The sequence below is a fragment of the Oculina patagonica genome, chromosome 5 (assembly GCF_052425735.1).
Source record: "Oculina patagonica isolate OP01 chromosome 5, crgOcupat, whole genome shotgun sequence".
In the NCBI taxonomy this organism is placed as follows: domain Eukaryota; kingdom Metazoa; phylum Cnidaria; class Anthozoa; order Scleractinia; family Oculinidae; genus Oculina; species Oculina patagonica.
Window position 1 is genome coordinate 31,689,788 of NC_135762.1, and position 22,106 is coordinate 31,711,893.

The following is a 22,106-nucleotide window of genomic DNA, read 5'->3' on the forward strand; positions in this document are numbered from 1 at the left end:
GAAATTTTTATTAGAATTAAAGTTTGCTTTTAATCGACCAATTAGATCACTTTTGAAGCGAAATTTTCTCAGGTGAGCAAATCGAAGGCATTGGTTTGTAATATCGCAACTTTTGAGGTGTAATTTTACAAGGTATATAACTGGATGCCAGGACGTTTAGTGGAATACGAAAAAGAGGGAGTGATTTTGTGCTGAACGAGAAGATTAACAAAGAGAACCGACATGAATAAGCTTCTCCACGTTGTACTTATCCTGTCTGTGGTAAGCGTTATCAAAGCAGAACAGTATAGTTTTGATGAAGATGCAGACGCTCAAGAATTAATGCCATTCGAAGGAAAAGATCTGGAAGAAATTTCCGATACCGAGGTAAGATTTGTTCATGAAAATTGGACTGTTCTGGTGTGGTGTGTTGTGAGTTGGAAAGCATTTGTGGCGCTTCATTTGAATTTGGAAACTTAATGGGTGTACACTTTTTATTTTATAAGAATCTAGTTTACAAGAATATCGAGGCTGAAATTTGCGAATTTTTAAGAATATTTTAAGAATAAACCCGAGGCTGAGATTTTGAAAAGAATATACTTTTTTAGTTGAAACAAAATCAGGTATTTTAATTTCCGTCACTTTATCTCTGTGAGGAATGTTTTGTTTATAGCCAAAACGGTCAGGCTGCAACGAAAAGCAATGGTACATGTGCACAATGTAACACGATACAGATCTGGTTACCCAATACTTGCTAAAACGGAAATGTCAAACGGAATTTTCCAAGAATGTTCATAAGAATCTTTTCAGCCTAAATTCAGCAGAAAATAAGAATATTGAGCCAGGGTCGGAAAAACTGTATTCTTATAAAAAAAAAAGAGTGTAGTCTGCTCCACCCAATATATTTCTCAACACTTCTGTGCTTTGGAAAGAAATAAGGGCACGCGCCAAGCTCTTAGAAGATGCTTGTCAAAAATTCGCCAAGCAAGTGTCGAAACGGTAACCTTCCGCACACTGCTCGGATACTCAGTCGATCACATAAAATGCCTTGTTTGTTATAAGTTTGGTTTCTTAATACGCTCATATCACAATGATGCTTTGAAGACCAATACCTTCATTCTTGCAACATGCGTATACTAAATTTGTTACAATAATATGGTTAAGATTATGTAGACAGGAAATGGTCACGCTGTACAATGTTAAACAATGTGCTTATTTAGTTGTTCTTTGCTCAATAGGCTGTATTAAGAGACCCCAAAAAAGGCCCCCTACCCTCTGGATTCCCACCTCGCCCCCCTCGTCCGACCAGTATTCGTCCCTCCGGACATCCATCTCGTCGCCCTCGTCCTTCGAGACGTCCTACTCGTCGCCCTCGTCCATCAATGTTCCCGACAGTTGGTTGCGATCGTCCACCGTGGTTCCCGACTGGTATCCCTTGTCTCACTCGTCCTCGTCCCTCCGGACGTCCATCTCGTCGCCCTCGTCCCTCCGGACGTCCATCTCGTCGCCCTCGTCCTTGTGGACGTCCGTCTAACAACTCGGACTTATCCCAGTAAACTTATCGGGTTTTGATTTTCAGTTTCATGAAGTACTTATGTTACTGTGTAATGGTGGTATATTGTTGAACAGATTGATTGCTAACAATATGTGATAGAACAATCTGCTAATGGAAATAAAATCACGTATTGACAATCTGGCATTTTGCGTGTGTATGCTACGGGCTAGTTTTAAATTTGACATTCTGTCGATAACAATTAACCTTTTTTACTTTTCCTGAAATCTAACAGAGAATTTATCAGGAAATTGTAGCGAAATTCTTCTTCTGCCTTGAGGTTACTATTTTTAGCGGCTACTAATTTAAGCGATTTTTTTGGAGCAAGATTAAGCGACTTTTTATTTAGCGATTTTCCGACAATTTAAATAATAATAATAATCGGGTAAACCTGTTTTTAATGAACATTTTGCTAAGATAAAAAGAACCAAATTACCGACATCCAATTTTTAAAGAGTAACTGTTTTTCGAGTCGACGATGTTTGATTTTGCTTTCCTCTGGGCTGGGAGGTAACGGGAAGGGGGGGGGGGGGGGGAGGGGTTAAATTTAACGAGTGTCAAGTTTGACCGAGACAAATTTTAGAGAGAACTTAATTTAGCGGTTTTCGCCCAACTCGCTACACTCACTAAAATAGTAGCCGCTAACAATAGTAGCCTTAAGGTATTCTTATTTTTTTCTATTCTTCTTCTGTCCTTCTTCTTTTCTATTATTCTGTAGCTTGTATGGTTAAACAGTAATTTTTTAAGTTGGAACTTTTGTTCTTGAACAATTGAGATGCACAAATCAAATATATTTTAAACATGAATACTCGAGAAAATAGGATAATTTGCTACCGCCAAAAATGGTTATACGCAGTTTAGGTTTACTTTAAACTATTAGTGAATTATTTACTTATTTTTTTTTCCTTCAAGCCAAATTAATAATTACTTCATTTTATCTTCTAAATCCTGAGACTTTCAAGTTTCTTCCTGCCTAGATCACTCTTTTTATTGCTATTTAAAATATTTTTATAACCAAAATGTGTCATTCCACAATCGGCCAAAGGCAAAGGAGCAAATAACATATTAGATTCAGATTTCAGGAGTCAGATATTTATTATTATTTTTATTATTTTATTATTTATTATAAGATCACTTTGAATAGTCCTGAAAGATTTTTTTTTCACAGTGGTCTTTAAAAGACGATCCAAGGAATCATTAAATTTTATTAACCATTACTGGTACAATCTACAGCTGATAAACAGAAAATATATATACGCTTCATTTTTCACCGATGTTTGTATTCAGCTCTAGCTTGAATTTCAGCTGGATGTAATCAAAATTATAATGACACTCAAAGATATTGTTATTTGTATTCCCAACACGCTAGTGTTATGGCATAATGCCATATTTGATCCATAAACGGGGCTTTACGAAGTTTAAGATTACGTAACATTCAAAATGTCCTGCTGCAGTTTTGTCACAGAATGGTAACGTTTAAATTGATATCGCGCGTTGTTGTTTGGGCAGAAACGTCCTTAAAATAAGCAAAACAAACATTCATCGCAGAGTGACGAGACCCGCGCCAACAATGGGCCCTCTTCAATGTAACGAAAAACTTGTTCATAAACCATGCCAAGCACTCAAAAACCACGAAACAACAAAATAATACAATAAAAATTTATTGCAAAATAGCGCTAAGATACAACTGCGAAAACTTAACACTAGAGCTTATTCTATTTACAAAAAAAACTCCTAAATTTAAACGTTTTTTGTTTTTCAGTTTCAGTTCAGTTCACCTTGCATCTTGATGAGATTGTCTTGACCTCGTTCCAAAAAAAACGTACCAAACGAACTTTCACACAACGTCCCAAAGTCCAGTTTACTCCTAGTTCTTTCAGATTTCTTCTCCAGTTTTAATACTTTGTAGTTCCGGTTACATGCCGTTTGCACACCAGTTGCACACCAAGCTTCGTTTCTTTTATTTACTGCAATTATTCACGGAGCAGATTACGATTTAGCAGCAGCACTTTTCATTCGGCATTCTGCTACCAACCATCTCGCACGCGAGCATTCACAGAGAAATGACTTCTTTGCCGTGAATTAGGATCGCTTTTACTGAGGATTTCAGCAATGGTCGTGCTAATAAAAGTTAACCACTCCCCCATCCTACTTTGCTAAAACGTTTTCTTAAAACAAACTTAACCTTATGTCTCCCTTTCCCGCCAAAATGTTTTTTATACAAGACGCAAGGTGCATAATAATAAGACTACAATTAACAGCTAATTACAATAAAGCGAATTAAGAAAACAAATGCACTACGAAGTTGGTTACATAACGACCAACGATTACAATTTTAAAGAATAACGGTTACGTAATGGTTAACAAAAATAACAATAGGAAAAAAAATAATGACCATATGATCAGACATTCCATGTCGTGACGCAGCCAGAAAGTAACAAGTTGAGAAAAAAAGGACCACGTCACACCCAAATTTCTAAGGTTCCATCGAGATAACACCAACAAGTCAATCTTCGCTTACTCTTTGTAAGTTGTACTATTCAGTCAACAAAACATTATCTTTGGAGCGGGTTTAGAAGGGAAAGGTGAGTAAAACAATGTCTCATGTTATCGAAATTTCTTCCCCTTGGTCCTTTTTTTAAAATTCCTGTTTGGAATGTTAGGACGCATTGACAAAAAGAACGTAATTATATTGAAATTTTCATCATAGTTGATTTTTGGTTTTCATCGACCAATTAGTCTCCTTTTAACCGAAATTTTCCCAACCAATCGGATGCACCTGTTTTAATATCGCACCTCTGAGGTGTAATTTTACAAACGGTATAAAACTCGAGGACTGGGCGTCAGTGGAATACGAAAGAAGATTGATTCTGTGCTGAACGATCGAGAAAATCAACCAAATAACCGATCGACATGAATAAACTGCTCCAAGTTGCAATTATTGTGTCCGTGGTAAGCGTTATCATAACGTTTACCACGCTTATGCTGAGAGCAGACCACGCTACCTCTAAGGACGATGCAGAGACTGAAGAATTAATCCAATTCGAAGGAAAAGATCTGGAGGAACGTTCTGTTGTCAAGGTAAGTTTTGTTCATAGTTTTGTTCATCGTTTTCGTGTGTTGTAGCGTGAATAAGGTTGCATTTATGGCGTTTCAATTAACCAAAAAATTATCAGAGCGGTATAGAAAAGCATGTTAAGACGTCGAAGCGTCATGTTCTTACGTTTATATCTGTCGTAAAAATATCTGAGCGGTCACAATTTTTGGAAGACAATTCTGGAAATTTTCGGGGCTGTTTATTCGAAAATCGTAGTTTTTAAAAACCTTATTTGTCTAGTCTGCTTCACTACAATGCAATAAACTTCTCAACACGCCGGGTCAACACGTCGGTGCCTTGAAAAGAAAAGAATGTATCGTAAGCTTGTTAGAATATGAGAAAGATATAAAGTCACCGGTTACTCGGCAAAAATTTCCAAGATCTCCGAACAAGGGTTGGAAACTATTACCTACCTCAAACTGCTGGTATGTTCAGTCGATCATTGTAATTCCTTGAGTGATAATTTTAATTTCATAAATTTACTTAAATCTCAATGATATTTTTAAGGACTGTTCTGCCATTCTTTTAACTTTCGCATATGGATTTGTTACAATAATACGGTTAAGATAACGAACTAAGGAAAGGTTGCGTTACACTATGTTCAGCCATGTGCTTATTCAGTTGTTCCTTGTTTAACAGACTGCATTAAGAGATCCGACTGGTAGTCCTTTAACCTCTGCATCCCCATCTCGCCTTCCTGGCATTTTAGTACGCCCTTCTCGCCGTCCTCGTCCTTCGAAACGTCCGTCGCGCGGTCCTCGTCCCTCCGGACGTCCGTCTCGTCCCTCGAGACATCCCTCTCGTCGTCCACGACCATCCGGTTTCCCACGCCGTTCATTGCGTCCGTCCGTTTTAACTCGTCCCTCATGGTTCCCGACTAGCCTTCCTCGTCCTTCACGCCGTCCGTCCGGTCACCTACGTCCTTTACGGCGTTCGCATGTCCGTAGACCTCCCTCAGGACGTCCATCTGACCGCCTCTTCCTCGGGCGTCCTCTGCCCCCCTCCCTCAGGACGTCCGTCTGACCGCCCTCGCCCCTCCGGACGTCCATCTGGCCGCCCTCGTCCCTCCAAACGTCCATTAGGACGTCCATTTGAAATCTCTGTCTAATCCAAATGAAATTACAGTTTTGTCTGACACAGCGGAAAAACTTATTATGCTCTTAAGTGGCATGAAAGTTGAACAGATTGATAGCTACCAATGTGTGATGTAACAATCTTTATTAATGTAAATAAAAACATGAATTAGCAATCTTGCATTTTGCTGTCGTATATTACGAGTAAGTTTCAATTTTTTTAGTTTCAAATTGCCTTTTCCTAAAATCTGACCGAGAGTGTTTACTCGATTCGATGTCACTGTAGCCACATTTGGTCTTAACAGGTCTCAAAAAAATCACTTATTTGACCAAATCAAGCATATTTTGAAGGGTCTGAATGGGGTTTAGTGTTCAGTGTTATTTGCCCATTATTTTTAGTGTTTGTTGTTACATTGGCCAATTTTTTAATGTTTACTGTTTCTGGACAAAATAGTGTTAAGTGTTTGGAGGGTTTTTAGTGAAACATTTTAGCATTGTAAATTCCTAACTGCTCTTCAAAAATCGGATAAAATCATTTATCAACTTAGAGAAAATTTTCGGATTTCTCATCGGATCTTCAGTAGTCTTTGGACATCTTCGGTAATCTTCGGAAATCTTCGGCAGTCTTCGGGAATATTTGGTAGTCTTCGGAATCTTCCAAACTGATCATTAAACGTCGGAAAATTGCCGAAAACTTCTTCAAATACTAAACAAATTAATATAGGATTTTTGGAACCGTTTTTGTTTCTTTTTGAATAAAATTTACTGTTACAGTGAATTTTTTACTGTTAGTGTTAAAATGCCTAAAATTTTACTGTTTCATGTTACAGACCCAGAAAATAAAGTGTTAAGTGTTATCGAAGTACCCCATCCAGACCCTCTTTGAACAAGATAAGTCAACAAAATAGGATAATTTGCTTCCGCTAAAAAAAGAAGGTTAGCATATGCTCATTAGTTTTACACTATCAGTGAATTTTTTGTTTCAATCAATTTCATAATTACTACATGTGCGAAAACCTGTGACTTCTAAGTATAATAACTAGCAAGGAAGCTTGTATCCAGAGAGGCCCTGCTGAGCGAATAAACTGAGAATAGGCTTTTTAAGTCGAATGCAAAATTTCTTGTTTTAGGGTATTAACAATTTTAACCATGGAATCGTTTTTGCCGGTATTTTTAGCTTTTTCCCTCTTAAAAAAGTCTGCGAAATATAATTATAAGCTTGTGCCTGCCACATAAGCTTTTCTAATCTGGCTTGGTATTCTTGCATTATAACGAGAAGAAACCAGTCTGTCAATTGTAAAGAACAAATACATTGATTCTTCCTGAGTGGGGTGGGGTTGCCGGCGACAATTTCTGTACATTAATTTAATTTGGAGCAAGTTATGTAATAACAATCACTCATACAGTTATGCTTTCCTTTTTTTATTGATTACAACTTTAAACGCCTGCGTGAATACATCAATATATGAAGAAAAAAATTGAGCCTGATTGCACGTCATTTTGATCGATATCGTTCTATTTGTTGCCACGGTAACAATGTGATATTTTCTCCGAGGACTTGCTTCCCTTTACGCCCCAATTCCGACAGTCGGCTTAGGTTGCAGTTCGAAACACTTCTTAATCCGGACATAGCAGCACAGTTTCCCAGCACAGCTAATGCTATGGGCCCTGCACAGATAAAGCAGTGCCGAACATGCTTTCTGTAAGAAGAAAAAAAAAACGTACGTCAGTAAATTTCAGGGAAAAATGCAACCAGTGTGTTTAGTCTAGAAGCGGAGAACTGAAAGAACGATTGTGATTTAACGAAGGTATAAGGTTAAGACTGCTATCGAATCTAATGACCTTATTATCCCCGTTTCACTAACATTAAGCAACTCATAGTATTTCTTCTCCTCCACTGCAGACAAGATTAACTTCGAAAACTGCTCCGTCGGACCATATTTCTCCACTCCAGTCCATCAGTACAGGGTTACATCCAGCAGTGAGTTCACCGGTACCCATTTATACACCTGACTGTAAGCTACGAGAGTAAAGAGCCCGGCCTTGGCAAGGCTCGAACCTGGACCGCTCAATCCGGAGTCCATCGGAGGATACCATGTCTGTAGCATGAAACGACTAGCTCTCGCTACTCCCCTTGGATTTGATGCTTGTCTATTGTAGACAAGCCACTAGCATGTTTTTTCTGATTTCCTTAACAGATAAGAAATACGGGTTGGTTTGCTTATAGTGCTTTTAACTTCCCGACAGTTAGCTTAACGTTATTTTGTGTTTTACAATTTATTAGTGTACTTACGTGAAGGGGTGACAGTGTAGGAAGAGGAGTGGGGTGGTGCGTCATGTAGCATTTCCAGAAGTTGTCAATGCAAGCAAGCATTTTACAGGTATCGTGACCCGTCTTGTTCCAGCAAGCTTTTCCTTGATCAATGCAAGGTTTCTGTGAAGAAAAGTAAAGAAAATTCATTTAACGGCTTAACATAACCGATGTCTCAATATTGACAACGTTAGCTAGTGCATAACTTGAGTTTGTGCATTTGTAGTCACTTTTGTTCGACATGTAAACTCAAGGTAAAATGATCAGAAAGCCAATCGGATGTCGGATAAAAAGCAAATATGTCGTAAGCGCGGGAAATTCACCTGATGATTTTAAACCTAATTGACTGAGAAGACAAACCTCCCGCTTTTTTAGCAAAAGGACTGAACCATGAACTAATCGCTCACTCTGCAGGTCTTTAAAGTCTAACGAGACACATTCGTACTTTCGAAGATTACGAAAACACCGTTTGGCGTGCCTCTCTTTAATACAATAAAAAAATGCAAGGAAAAAGAAGCAAGGGAACTAAAGGGACAATGTCACGGCTGAGTTAATTTTATGTAACTAAATTTTGTCAAATACTCTCTATGAAACTAAATGTTTACAAAGAAATTAAAAACATCCGGGGGTCATAATTTAAAGTTACAAGCAGACAAGATTAACTTCGAAAACTGCTCCGTCGGACCATATTTCAAAAACCCATATCGCAATCCGTCTCAATCTTTGACACTTTTAGCCATCCGTACCTTTTTTGCATTTGTTGTGTTATTTAAATAGCGCTTCACTGTTTTAAGAGGTTATTTTATATATTTAAACGAATTTGATGGTCATTTCCTATGCCTAAGCTTGGCTAAAATCCGTGACCCGTTCCCTTTAAGGAAGAATGAGTTTTTGCTCACCAACCAGTCCGGTTGCTGTCCACGTTCAGCAAGAACCAAAGTATCTTCTGGCAAGCCGTTGTCCCTCAAAACCTGAACCATTCCTTCATCGTGTCGCTCCTCCAAGAAATCAATCACAGCCGTAGGAAACATTTCATTGGCGGACACATACGCTGAGAAGGCGCTAAGGAGGAGAAGAACTACGAAAATCTTCATTTTGTCTTCAAGCGCAATTTGCACTGTAATTTTGAGACGACGTGCACGCCTTATATAGAAATCGCCGCGCCTGACGTCATTTTGTGGTTGCGAAGTAACACATGTTAAGATGAGAGCTACACAAATGTTCGTGCAAAACTGGCGTTGCTAGAATTTAGTCAGCTTTGTTTACTAATAACAGGTATTTACTAACGCCAGACAGCACAGAACAAAAATATTTAGACAGATGTTTAAGTTGTTGCACGAAAGCGAAACTCTGTTGCACTCTTCTCAATTGCAGCTAGTTAAAAGCTTGACTTGTTAAAAAGATATCTTGTGTAGTAGCGTTTTCACTCAAAGGGAAATTTATAATTTCGTAGGTTATAAGCTTTCTAGTGAAACGTGGAACTAAACAAATGTTCGTGCAAAACTGGCGTTGTTTGAATTTTGTCCGCTTTTTTGCCAAAAATAAGTATTGACTGATGTTAGACAACACGGAACAAAAAATATTTAAACAGGTGTTAAGTTGTTGCACGAAATCGAAACTCTTTTTCATTCATCATAATTCTTCTCTAGTTTAGTTTGAGATTATTCAAAAAATATTTTATGTCGAAGTGTTTTTCACTCAGAGAGAAATTTATCATTTCGTAGGTAAGAAGATTTCTCGCAAACTCAGCTAAAGTTGAAGCTAAAAAAATGCACAGATATTTGACTCGTAATATCGTAATATTATCTCATCTTATGTGTGAGATGCGAACAAACAATAGCACAGAACAAAAGAAATAAAAGATGTTAAAGCAATTTAACGGGAACGAAACTTTATCGCACCCTTTTTGGTTGTTTATACCTTAAGGTTCCTATTGATAGCGACTACTTGTTTTAGCGATTTTCCTGAGCAAGATTTAGTGACTATTTAATTTAGCGATTTTTCGGGGTGGGAAAGGGGTACTTAAATTTAACACATTAAATTTGACCGAGACAAATTTTAACGAGTACTAATTTAGCGATTTTTGCCCAACTCGCTAAAATCGCTTAAATTAGTAGCCGCTAACAATAATAACTTTAAGGTAGTCTGAGATGGTTTCAACTCTCTTCTGTCATTCAGTATTTACCTTCTTTGAGAAATTATTCATTCGTAGGTTAATAACTTTCTTGCAAATTTAGATGAAGCCGCAGCGAGGCAAGAGTTTATTTAAATCGTTACGGTGAAGGTAGTTGCCGGTAATTTTATTTACAATAATTATGTACTAAAAAATTAAGCAGTGTATCAAGTGCCATCGTGTGTTAATTAAGTACAAGAAAATTACGTGTCTGTAAAGTGCATAAAATTTTAAAACAAGAACGATTAAATTTTATTTTTCCTTAAAAATTTAACACGTCTCAGACAGATGTGATGATAAGTGACTCTTCAATTAAACTGTTGGCAGTGTTTTTCAATAAAAATGTTAGGCTGGCTGTATACTAAAATATTATTAATTTCTCAAAAAACATTTACCAGCATTTCAAAAAGACATGGGATAAAAAGTAATGTTTTCTTTAAAATGGTTTATGGATAAAAAAATAATTGGTAACGAACCAAAATAAGGAAAAATATTAGCTCGCCAGTCATTTAAATTCTTACATGTAAATACCCTGGCGCATTTTGTTTTGTAAGGACAAATTTAATATCCGCATCATACTTCATTATAACAGAACTTTCTTCACATTCGTCTAAACCACATCAACCGTTAATTGTATTATTTCGAGTTCCATGTTTTGGAAGGGTCTAGCTCGTTGAGGAATCTGGTCGAATTTTAAAAGTTTATCGGCAAGGGTTTGAGGTTATAGTTTCTCTCAGTACTCTATCCTAATTCAAGTTGTTTTGACTAGGGAAGGTCAAAAACTATCTATAAAGGAATTAAGACCGTCCGCCGGACTTCGAGTCCCGGCGGACAAAATTATGGACAAATTATTGGACAAAATTGGACAAATTATTGGACAAAATTATGTACCAAAATTATTTACATCGTATTTCAAACTTCTGTGTTACTGTTTCAAATATCTCATCAAAAGAAATCATTTCTAACAACACCAATGTAAATCAAAAACAAATTACGAAGTTTCATTGAATTCCACTAAAAGACGACTTTACAAAATAGCCACACGTGAAATTTTACCTATAGTTTACGTGGTTCTTGTGAACTTTGAAATTCATTCTCTCAGGCTCTGATAAGAAATTGTTGTTGGTGTTATCACGGATAATCACTAACATTTTTAGCTTTTAAAAAGGGTAAAAATAACTCAATATGATTTAAATTATTCTGGTACTCGTTTTTTGTCCAATTAATTATTAATATTACTCGACTTCCTGATGGATTCTGTCTTAATCCTATTTCTTTCAGTGTTATTACATCACACTTGTCGTCGAAAACTCCAAGCTGCATGTCTTCTCCACTAGACACGAAAAACATTGACACAAGACACGGAATTCTTTGACTATTTTGGATCGAGTTTAATAAACCGCCGTAGCTTTCCTCTCAGCAAACACCTTGCCGGTTTTCAAGCATAAGCTATATTAATAAGTGAAATGAAAGTGCACAAATTTATCATTACAATAAGAGCATTGACGTTCTTTCCATATGTTCTCAAATGTTTCACTTACAAGAGGTATCAAAAAAATATCTTTAGTTCTTTGCTTTCAGTTTCCACTGAGTAGAAATATTCAATAGCGAACGGAGCTTTCCCTTGCACGACATATCGAATTGCAAATGCACGCGGCGTTAACCCTTTAACCGGCAATCGTACATATGTGTACGATAAACACCAGCAGTGATTGAAAAATCTCTAGCTTTTACATATCTGGGCACATGATAGTAATGACTGCTTTTTATGGCAAAGTGATAATTTTCATAGCTTTAAAAGCCAACTAACTGACTACAACTCTTGATTTCTGTTGCATATGGTTGTTTGTTCAGCAGCAAATCTGAAAATGCCCGTTTTCTACGTAACAGGACAACAACAAAAAACACACATCTTTGCCTCCATTTTTTTAAAGTGGTACTATGATCAAAATTTTACCTTCCCTTTTCTCTTCGGTTTTTGAAAGTACTTACATTAAATAGTAACTTTGCCAAATTTTAAGTTCAAATTCGAATTGGAAGACCACTTATTTCACGCGTAAACTTCGGCTTTGGCTTGCCGCCATTACTAGATTCAAAAATGTCCGAGGACCAAATAGAGATCTGGAACTAGTTGGGGCGAGAGCATGCTGACGTCATATGCGCATCAACAAAATGGCTTCTTCGAAGGCTGGAGTGACCGATCTGGAAAAACATTGGTTTTCTTTTTAATCTGTAGTGATTTAGAAGCCGTATCTACTGTGCAAATGTTTTTTAAACATACTTCAGGGCATCTCCAGGTCACGTTTGTACAACATAGTGGCAGAAAACATTTCAAGAGGCGGAATTTTTAACTCGCCCGAACCACGCAAGATGAATAAAATAGATCGTCTGATAACTTTGAGGGAAACTTGTACTCTTGGAAATGCTTTATAGATATTTCTCCCTGCAACCTTTGTGAGGTTAACTTCTTCAACTATCCAAGGGAAGTGAATAGAATAGAACGCTTCGAATTATCTACAGTGAGTTTACTGTATTCGCTCCTTTTTAGAAGCAAAACATTGGGTGAGTGGCGTAATTTACTTCTGTTGCTCAAGCTCTCGTGTTCTAGAATAGTCATTTTTAAATTTATTGTAAATACTTCATGTCAAAAAGGTAATTTTTGGGCAAATCGGCCTGTATGTTCCTGAATTATATCCTCTATTGTACAAATAAACTTAAATAAATTCGCACGAGGCGGTACATTATGTGAAAGTACATACAGAGGATGCAAAGCTTAGCAATATCTTTTTACTGATTATGTACTGAAAATGTTTCCATTGTAGTCCTCTGTATACACTGTAGTCTTAATAAACTCACCAGCACGTCTTCAGTGTTGGTCACTTGTTTATTTCTGCCATGCAATATAAAACACTACAGTAGGACTGTACTTCATTGTGCACTTTAATATAGTATTCATAAACATTTTTTGAGAAGTAATCTCAGGATAGAACAGTGTTAGCCTGTCTCAGAGACATACATGCTATCCGGATTTTACTCAGTATATCTTTATTATATTTAAGTACAACAGGGGCCATGAGCTATAATTATGACCTGTGCCAATCACTCATGCTGTGTGCAACAGAGCACCGTTGAAATCCTAGCTACTCTTTATTTTAAGTTTGCAATATATTTATTTTTGGCATGCTCTTTTTGTTCATAAGTTGAGAATGTAGTAGCCAACAATAAATCATGTGAATGTGCCAGAGAACCCCTGAGCTGCTGATCCATCATAATTTCTAACACAAGTACAGTCAAATCTGTACCATAAATAAAAATGTTGTATTGATTGAGGTGAGGTGGCCTAAGTGTAAGTTGTCGGACTCCGGATCAAGCGGTTCAGGTGTGGACTCTTACTGGTGTCATTGTGCTGTGTTCTTGGGCAAGACTACTCTCATGGTGCCTCCTCTCCAAGTGTAGAATGGGAACTGGCAAATTGATGGTGTGACGAGGGCATGCAAGTCTAGTTGCTTGGTGGGCAACTAGACTTGCATGCAGACCTTGCCTTTTTGTAACAAGGGGGCAATTTTGAGGTCACACAGGACCCTTGCAACCATTATATATGTATTTATTTAAAAAGTATACACGAACTGCGAAGCCGACAACAAATACAGTCAAACCTGTACCATAAATAAAAATGTTGCATAGCAATGGGGTAGTTGTTTTGATTTAGGTGCGGTGACCTAATGGTCAGTGCGCAAGACTCTGAATCAAGCTGTTCAGGTGTGAGCCCAGACCAGTGTCATTACATGTATGTGGGGGGAGTGGGGAGGTTAAACCTGTGATGCAATTGTACTTCCATCTCATCCAGGTTGCTTACTGGTAATCCTACTTAAACCAAGATATGCTTTGGCCTGATGGGCAAGCAGGCTTGCATGCAGACTTTGCCTTTTTGCATCAAGGGAGCAATTTATTTAGGGTGGTACACGGAGCTGGCTTGTTTACAGTCACGTTAAGTTGACACAAGATTAGTCCCAAAATTGAACTCTCAATTACATACACATACTGCAGATGCACAATGTACTGCCAGTGATATTCTCTAGAAAGAGCCACTGTCATATTGCATATGATACCATAAAAAAATATTTTCTTGAGTAGATGCCAGACCCCGACTCACCGCAGGCTTCATTTAAATGCTGGTTCAAAACTGGAAACGTTTGATCAAGGTCCCAGTGTCTATTTGAGGTCCAGGTGTTCCCGTTTATGAACTGAAAACTTTATACCCTTAATATTATTTTACTTGTTCCCATGTTGTGCATATATTGTTTCAGTTATTTTTATCATCAAAAAATCACGGGGCCAAGAGGAAAACAAATGGGTGAAATGAATAAGAAAAACTACTCCTACCCAGTTTTGCTGCTACTTGTGGGACAGTTTCATAACATTATCAGTAAATAGAGTGAAGGACTCTATACAGCATTCAAATGGTTTTCTTATTTTAAGAAACAGGAATACTGAATGCTGGCTGAAGCTAGATGTCTGAAGTGTTATTACCCATTAAAGCACTTCGTTTTAAAAAGGTTTATTACCTGTATTGTAGTCAAGGAAGGTAAAACTGTATAAAACTCAAGGAGCTAAATCCATTGATCACCTGCACCATCTTGTTGACTTTAATTTTTCTGTATAAATTTTACATTATTTCATGTTTATAAAGCTTTTTTCGGAATAAACAGCTGAGATAGATTTTATGCCCATGGCGTGTATGATAGATTACAAGAATGAAAACAACAGTAAAGATCATTTCAATCCTTCGCAAACGGCAATAGCAACCTACATGTATATATATATGCAGAGCTCTCTATTAATTCAAACATTGCAGACATTTTATCCTAACTATTCAATGTCGTTCTCATCATACCATGTATTCAAACGTATGTAGTCCATGAATCGCCGTTCCTCTTCGTTCTTCGAGGCTTCTTCGATCGGTGCTTCGATTGGACATGAAGACGGCAGCTACAAAACCTCATCGAATGAAATAAATATTGAAGTAATTGCATACAAACATTGCCCTTTAGACCGACGTCAAACGGCTTTAAATTCTCATTATAAGAAACGATACCGCTAAATTGCAATGTCTCTTCGTTGCGGCTCTCTTGGGTTTCGCCACCGGGCAAACTAGACGAAGAATTTGTCGAAGAAATATCTTTTATAACCCTGTTAATTCTCAGTATATTCTCTCTTGGAACACTCGAAGCTCGAAGCGACGATGCGCATATGACGTCACGGACCAACTCATGCGTAAATCCGCTTTTCAGTACAGTCGCTGGCTCACTTTAGACGTCCGAGTAATGGCGGACGGGTTTTCCACGATTTTCGGCAAGCTATTTCAAGGCTTATATTGCTCGCAACGTTCTAAATTCTAGCGCGCTAGTTAAATATAGACTTATTGAACAAATTGACTTTAGAAAAAGACGAAAAGAAAAACAAAAATTTTGGTCATAGTAGCACTTTAATGAAAAAATAATTCTGACTTCAAAAATATACATTTGCAGCAAACTTCAACCCTATTCCCTTCCGTTCACCAAGGAAATTTCCCATCAATCATTCAGCAGACTCAGCAATTACTATTCGATTAGAGCTATGCTTGCAAACCTGTAATTTCCTCGCTGCTGACCGAAAGGGATGCTTGGGAAAAACAGTCATGGCGGCGGCATGAAAGGCTTCCTACCTTTATTCCATATATTTTTTATAAGTGTCGAGCCACCCAATCCTGCCGGCAAAATGTTGCACCGATTGCATTCTTTGGAAGTCAGAACTCGTCCAAAATGCCTTGGCAGGTCTTGGAATCCACCCACAGAACGGCCAGAGAGACAACTTTACCCATGAACCGCCATCTTTCGATTCGAATATTTCTGGCGTTCCAATCAAGACAAAATCATCTCTCACCTCTGGTTTCTTTCAGATGCTGGCCTCTACCCACCATTCTAGCTTAATGATGCCAGCCTGGGGGCTTCTGCAGTGAAAAATGACTCGAAAAATCACTTATAAACACAAAACGAGCCAAATCCAAGCCCAACAGCTCGCCTACGAAAGAAGCAACTGCCGACTACTGACGTCACAATAAAAATCTGAGCCCTCGGTGTTTCGAAACAGCACACATTTTTACTTGAACTTCTTATATGCAATCACGAAGTTCTACAGAATATATAAGCCCAGAAAAAACCGTTAGAAAGTCACAGAAATCTGCCGGTTAAAGGGTTAAAAGACAACAAGCTTTGAGGATAATACGTGTAATAAAATACCCGGTACGCAATGCGCATTTTTAATTTCGAAATTCACACTTTTTAGGCCCTTCTTCCGATAGTCCTTTCGCAAAATATATCAAGAATTCCTACATTTTAGGTTAATTGTATTTTCTCGATCCTTAAAATCCGGAAAGAATGTTTTTGCCTCTCCCTGAATATAAATTATAATTTATTATTTTTACAGTTCGAACTAATCGATATTTGATGAGCTTGTTAGCACAGCTTCGTTCTTCTCAACACCAATAACTCAGAGCAATGTAAACACTTCAGCACGGTTTCCCTTTCCTAGATAAGCTGATCTTTACACTTTTCAGGGTTGTCAGAGCAATGTAAACAGTTTAGCAGGGTTTACTTTTCCTAAGTAAAAACAACTACATTGTCAGAACAATGTACACACTTTAACGGTTTGCCTTTCGTAAATAAGCTGATCTTCACATTCTTAATGACCACAAATACAGAACGCTGTCTACCTTATGCGATCACGAACTCTCTTATTCCTCAAATCTTTTTTGCTGGCTGCGTCTAACTAACAAAAAAGAAACGGAAAAGAGTGAGTTTGTTTTTGCAAAACTTTTAAAAAGTTAATTCTTCAAAAATTTGTAGATTTTCAGTTTTTACAAAACCAAAAAAGCTTCGGTGATTAAACAGTTGTACCCAAAAGCTGAAAAAACATTAGATCTGACAAACAAAACAAAGCTTTTTCCGTCACGGAAACTTCCAATATTCAAATCGGACTAGCAGCTCGCGAGTATGATTATTACTATGCAAAAAATGCTTAGATTTACTTTAATAGCTGACAATAAAATGCGCAACTAAGCAAAACGAAACTGTGTCGCTGTTCACTTCAACCCCCAAAGTTTGTTTCGCAGAAAAATACATACAGCTATAAAAAAAGTACAGTTATCACTAGAAGAAATTATAAGCCCTAGATTGTACAAGTTATATTTTATACTTCAGGACATGCTGTTTATACAAGGAAGGGTTTTGACTTTCTTTTAACATTTTTGCGACGAAAGGAGATCAAGCCAAGTATTTCTTTTCTACTTTTTGTCTTTTTTTTTAACGGGGCAATGGTTCGCTATTGTAAAGCATAGTGTTTCAAATTTATTTATTATTTAATAAACAGACATTTTCCGCTTGCCTTAAATAAGGTCTCTTGAACAAGACACGATTTCGCACTAGAAACGTGGAACAAAATAGAGTCAAAATACCTGAAACTGACATTTGTAAACGCTGTGAGTTTGTACGTTTTAAATTTCATTCGCAGTTAGTGTTTTTAGGGGAAATGTCAGCACTGATGTCAAACTCAAAAGCGAAAAACAGGAAATTTCTCCTTATTATTGTGAAAAGATCAGTTTTAAGCAGACACGGAAATCGCCAAGGTGGATACATTGTCTAGATGGACAACCGAAATTTTTCTACTGCTGTAAGTAAATCTCTAAAAATCCTTAGTGCATGAACAGGTTTACAGGGCAGTTCTCTTACTCGTAATTTATTATCAAGATGGTTAAGTACATGCTGTTAATTAAAAGATCCCGGAACTTTGCTTCACGGTATCCTTACCACGTAAATGCTATAATAAACAAGAATTTAGCGTAATTCTGATCAAATACCGGCCTGATCGCTGATAGCATCCTATAATCATGGTCAAGAGATACTCTAAGTATTATTTTTACAGATGGCTACAACATTACTTTAATAGGGGGTGGGTGTTCGACAGGTAAAACATAAAGAAATAATTGAACAACTCGCCAAGACTTCAGTTTTTTGCCATGTTTGTAGAAGTTTCCTGACGTTATATTATAATAAGACATTACTCTGCTTTGCATTTTTCTTTTTCTTTTTCTAAATTGAATAAGCCCTAACGTTACTAATCATGACTGTGTAAAAATCTGCCTTTATTAACTGAAAACTATTTAGCCGGAGTTATTCTCTTTTAAAGAGAAGGGGAAAATTGTCCAAAACATTAACATATTTTAGCTTGCTTACTTCGACGTGCAGGCAAAACAACATCTTAATTTCCTTGCCTAAAAGAAAACAGCTAAGTAAACATGCTTACTACAAAACGTTCTCTATGAAAAGCTTTTAGGAAAGCAAACGATGGAAACAAAAGATTGTCGCTTGCGTGATGTTTCGTTGTATTTCCAAATTCAAAATATTTTAATTTATCCTTGGTTGCTGCATAATCAGACATAAGTGGGTAAAGCTGCTCAAAAGCTGTTTAAACAAGCCGAACGCGCTTTTGTTTCTGTAATGTCAGGAGTGGAGAGCAACACGTACCCCAGCACGTCCCATGCACTATATAAGCAAGCTCGTTTCTTTCTTTGCACGTCGTGTTTTCCAGAGAACAAGGTAGACGCGTCAGCATGAAGACAATAATAGCTTTGCTGTTTCTCGCGGCAGTGGTCGTGTATGCCGAAGAGGAGACGGAATATCATCCTCAAGCCATCCTTCATTATCTCGAGATGGAAGATCAGGAAATGGCGAGGAAGGTTCGTAGTTACCTTGAGCCAAGACTCGTCGCACCAACCGTCCGTCCACAAACAGCCACTCCTCCTAGTGGGCGTCCTACTTTGGGACCCACTGCATCACCCGCAATGGTGAGTATTGGCAGCAGGGATTTGTTTATTTGGCACATATTTTAGTAAAATGCAACTTTAGAAAGGCCGGAGTTTTAATGTTTTCACAGTTAGTCATCGCAAAATTCCGTCTGTAGATCACAATAAAACTACACTGTCCGGCGCGGGTCGAACTACATAACGATTTCTATTTTTACTATAAAAACCATCTGACTGTAGTTTTGGTCTTGAGAACCGTTCGCGTCCTCCTCGTTATCACTCGTACGGTTCAAGTGAGCATGCGGCAGTGAGATCAGTTTCTAAATTGTACTGAAATCTACAATGGAACTGAAAGGTTTTGTCATTTTTGGAATTGCCGGAGAAACATCGCTACCGCGATAGTTATTCCGCGAGTTTCACTTGATTTCTCATCTAGTTTAGTAGACTCTCAAGGCCGAGTGTTGTATTGAAAATTCTCGAATCTGATTGCTTCTCCCACTGTTGTTCATTCGTCGATAGAACACGATAGCGTACGCATTACTCTTAAAAGGGAAATTATTTTTGATATTTGGTTTAAAATACATAAAATTGTAGGACTAGGACTGCAATTCTCTTGAGTGTCTACAAATTTGATTACTTGTCCTTTCGTTTTCTGTGAGCGAAAGCAAACTCGACTGCGCCCCATTGACTATTCGCTCATAAAAAAAAGTCGGGCTCGTAGCCCAATTGTGTCATGCATGTTGTTGTATATTATGTATGTAATTTTTTGTTTGCTCTTTTGTTTGTGTTTACATTTTGGATTTGTTGGAATGGGTGGGGACCTTAGCATCTCAGAAATTAAAATGTCTTACATGCGGAATCATATAGCGAAAAATACCAACATAATAAGAATCTCATTTCACTGTCAAGCTGACAGACATGAAGTCATCATGCTTGATATCAGTTTATGTAGTTAAAAAATCCGACGTTTTAAATTGTTCAGCGCTGGCATTTTTCATTATTATTTTTTCAACAGAAAAGGTGCATTGCTGCGGCGGTTAAATGTCACAAAAAGGCTGGAGACGATGCTTGTAAACATTTGAGGTGCATCAGTAGAACAAGCCGGTGTCTGCGCAGAGCCGGCATGCGTCCAACTCCACAAATGGTGGGTACTGCTCTACAATACTGTCAGCTCCCGACATTGACACTCAATGCAAATATGGCTGCCTTTAATTTCCAGGGTCCCAGAAGAATAATTTCCCAACAAATTCAAAGAAGTCTAACTGAACGATCAAGTCAAAGTAAATCAGTGTATGAAGTTTAAAAGCTATACTTTATCTGATTAGAAGTTACAGAGACATTTGTATGGCCACAAACATGAAAACGAGGCTAGGCAGGCCTCGCTTAAATTTGAATGAGTTACAAATCTGCAGCCTAATAACCAGAAACACTGAAACTCCTCAGAGTAGCATATTATCATTCATATATATTCAAGTGTCACAATCAATATTTTAAGAAACTTGACCAAACAAAAGAAATGAATGGCAACCATTTTTGCTAAAGGTCTCACGAGCTAAAAAGTTATTATATGTTTGTTTTGCCAGGTTCTTTCTATTCTTATACCAGTACCTTTTTAATTGTTCATGCAATTTCTTATATTTATCAATTTTCAAATTTTTTTAACTTAAAAATTATCCAAGCAATATTTGATATGAAGTTTAATATAATTTGACAAAACGCAAGTTACTTTTGTGTAGCTTTTATGCCTGACTTTTTTTGTTCTTGTTTCATTTTATAGAGAAAATGCTTCCCGGTAATCCGTTGCTGTATGTTATATAGCAAGACTTGCGAGGAACGACTGTGCTGCTTCGTGCGATTTGCAGAATGCTTGAAGAGGCTTGGAGACAAAAAAGACGCGGCCTAACTTACTCGCCCCAGGACCACACAAACGGAATAAAGCCTGCAACTGAACAGTAGTTTGATATCGATATCAAGTTGTCATGAGTGAACAAATGTGATATTAAAGAGCCTGATTGTTATAAACCTGTGTGTCGACTTGATTTTCCCGCGCAGTGATATCCTAACATACTAAGACAAGTCTTTATTCCAAAGTGACAGTGGTAAATTCTACTGTCTATAAGGCTCATGTCAATTTGGAACTTGAATACATGAGTCGAAATAGTTACAATCTTCTCCATTTAGCAAACGGACTGTTTAAAGAATCATTGTTATCCTCCCTACGAAACCTGAACATTTTCCAGTGATTTTAAATAACTTCAGTGACATGTTAGCCACCATGTCATCAGTTCAAGTCACAGAATTGAACTTTTGAGCTTATTGCTAAATGAAATATATTTGGAGAGTTCAAGGTAGCTCCATATTTCATTACCGCGTGCACTCTGATGACGCAAGCCTATGAATAAATGATCAATCACGGATTTTTGTTAAACATTTCAAAAGATCCGTAACAAATTTCTAGGCAAGGTAATGATGTTTTAAATCACCAACGATTATAAGATTGTAGATTTTCTCCGTAGCCTCGCATCAAATGATCAGTAAACACAGTAAGTATACCTCGTATTGAAGCATGCTCAAATAGCGATCTTAGCGAATTCCTACAAAATTTAACACTGGCACACAGAGGAGGAATCTTAATAGTCCCCGCGTGTCTAGAGTTGACGAAAAAAAAATAATATTGGTACAGTATGCGAAACGATCTCGATTTGAACAAAATAGACAAATATATTATGGTGCCAATAATGGCGTCAATATTAGGCCCTAGAGAACGAAACACCTTGACGTCAAAAAGCATCAGTCATTTTTATAAAAATATCAATCTTTATACAGTTTTTTATATCGACGAAAACAGATATTTTAAGGTCATTTTTTTTTTTTAATTGTTAAACCTGATAATATTTTCAAACTGTGAGTTTATAGATAAGGAATAAATGCAATGATATTAATGGTAGGGTCTACTTAATTTTGTGTATCGCAATAATGGCCGCCGGCTGCACATGTTCGAAATAATTAAATGTATATTATTAAAAACGCTACAAAGCAAGAGAGCGTTTTCACATGACGTCACGGCGGCCATATTGGTACT

At 37.4% G+C, this 22,106-nt stretch overlaps 2 protein-coding genes across 3 annotated transcripts; one reads left to right on the forward strand and one right to left on the reverse strand.

Annotated features, from left to right (window-relative positions):
* Window positions 1-7,107: 7,107 nt before the first annotated feature.
* On the reverse strand, window positions 7,108-9,124 carry LOC144654919 (uncharacterized). The gene is made up of 3 exons (XM_078515158.1): window positions 8,912-9,124; window positions 7,995-8,135; window positions 7,108-7,401 (listed from the first exon to the last, which is right to left on the reverse strand). The coding sequence occupies exons 1-3, from the start codon at window positions 9,104-9,106 to the stop codon at window positions 7,270-7,272; spliced, it is 468 nt and encodes a 155-aa protein (XP_078371284.1). The 5' UTR covers window positions 9,107-9,124; the 3' UTR covers window positions 7,108-7,269.
* A 9,660-nt stretch (window positions 9,125-18,784) lies between these two features.
* On the forward strand, window positions 18,785-21,046 carry LOC144654920 (uncharacterized). Of its 2 annotated transcripts, XM_078515160.1 has the most exons (4): window positions 18,785-19,013; window positions 19,047-19,066; window positions 20,040-20,168; window positions 20,802-21,046. In XM_078515160.1, exons 1-4 carry the CDS (start codon window positions 18,833-18,835, stop codon window positions 20,925-20,927), a joined length of 456 nt encoding a protein of 151 aa, XP_078371286.1. In that variant the 5' UTR covers window positions 18,785-18,832; the 3' UTR covers window positions 20,928-21,046. The 2 variants fall into 2 exon arrangements, with proteins under 2 accessions (XP_078371286.1, XP_078371285.1); XM_078515159.1 differs by having other exon boundaries at window positions 18,785-19,066.
* The last annotated feature ends 1,060 nt before the right edge of the window (window positions 21,047-22,106 follow it).

Excerpts from the sequence above, each read along its gene's own strand:
- LOC144654919 (XM_078515158.1), bottom strand. The coding sequence starts at position 9,106 with ATGAAGATTTTCGTAGTTCTTCTCCTCCTTAGCGCCTTCTCAGCGTAT. Across the intron at positions 8,136-8,911 it reads GACAGCAACCGGACTGGTTG|AAACCTTGCATTGATCAAGG; the intron begins GTGAGCAAAAAC and ends TTTTCTTCACAG. Across the intron at positions 7,402-7,994 it reads CTACACTGTCACCCCTTCAC|AAAGCATGTTCGGCACTGCT; the intron begins GTAAGTACACTA and ends TTCTTCTTACAG.
- LOC144654920 (XM_078515159.1), top strand. The coding sequence starts at position 18,833 with ATGAAGACAATAATAGCTTTGCTGTTTCTCGCGGCAGTGGTCGTGTAT. Across the intron at positions 19,067-20,039 it reads CCACTGCATCACCCGCAATG|AAAAGGTGCATTGCTGCGGC; the intron begins GTGAGTATTGGC and ends TTTTTTCAACAG. Across the intron at positions 20,169-20,801 it reads TGCGTCCAACTCCACAAATG|AGAAAATGCTTCCCGGTAAT; the intron begins GTGGGTACTGCT and ends TTCATTTTATAG.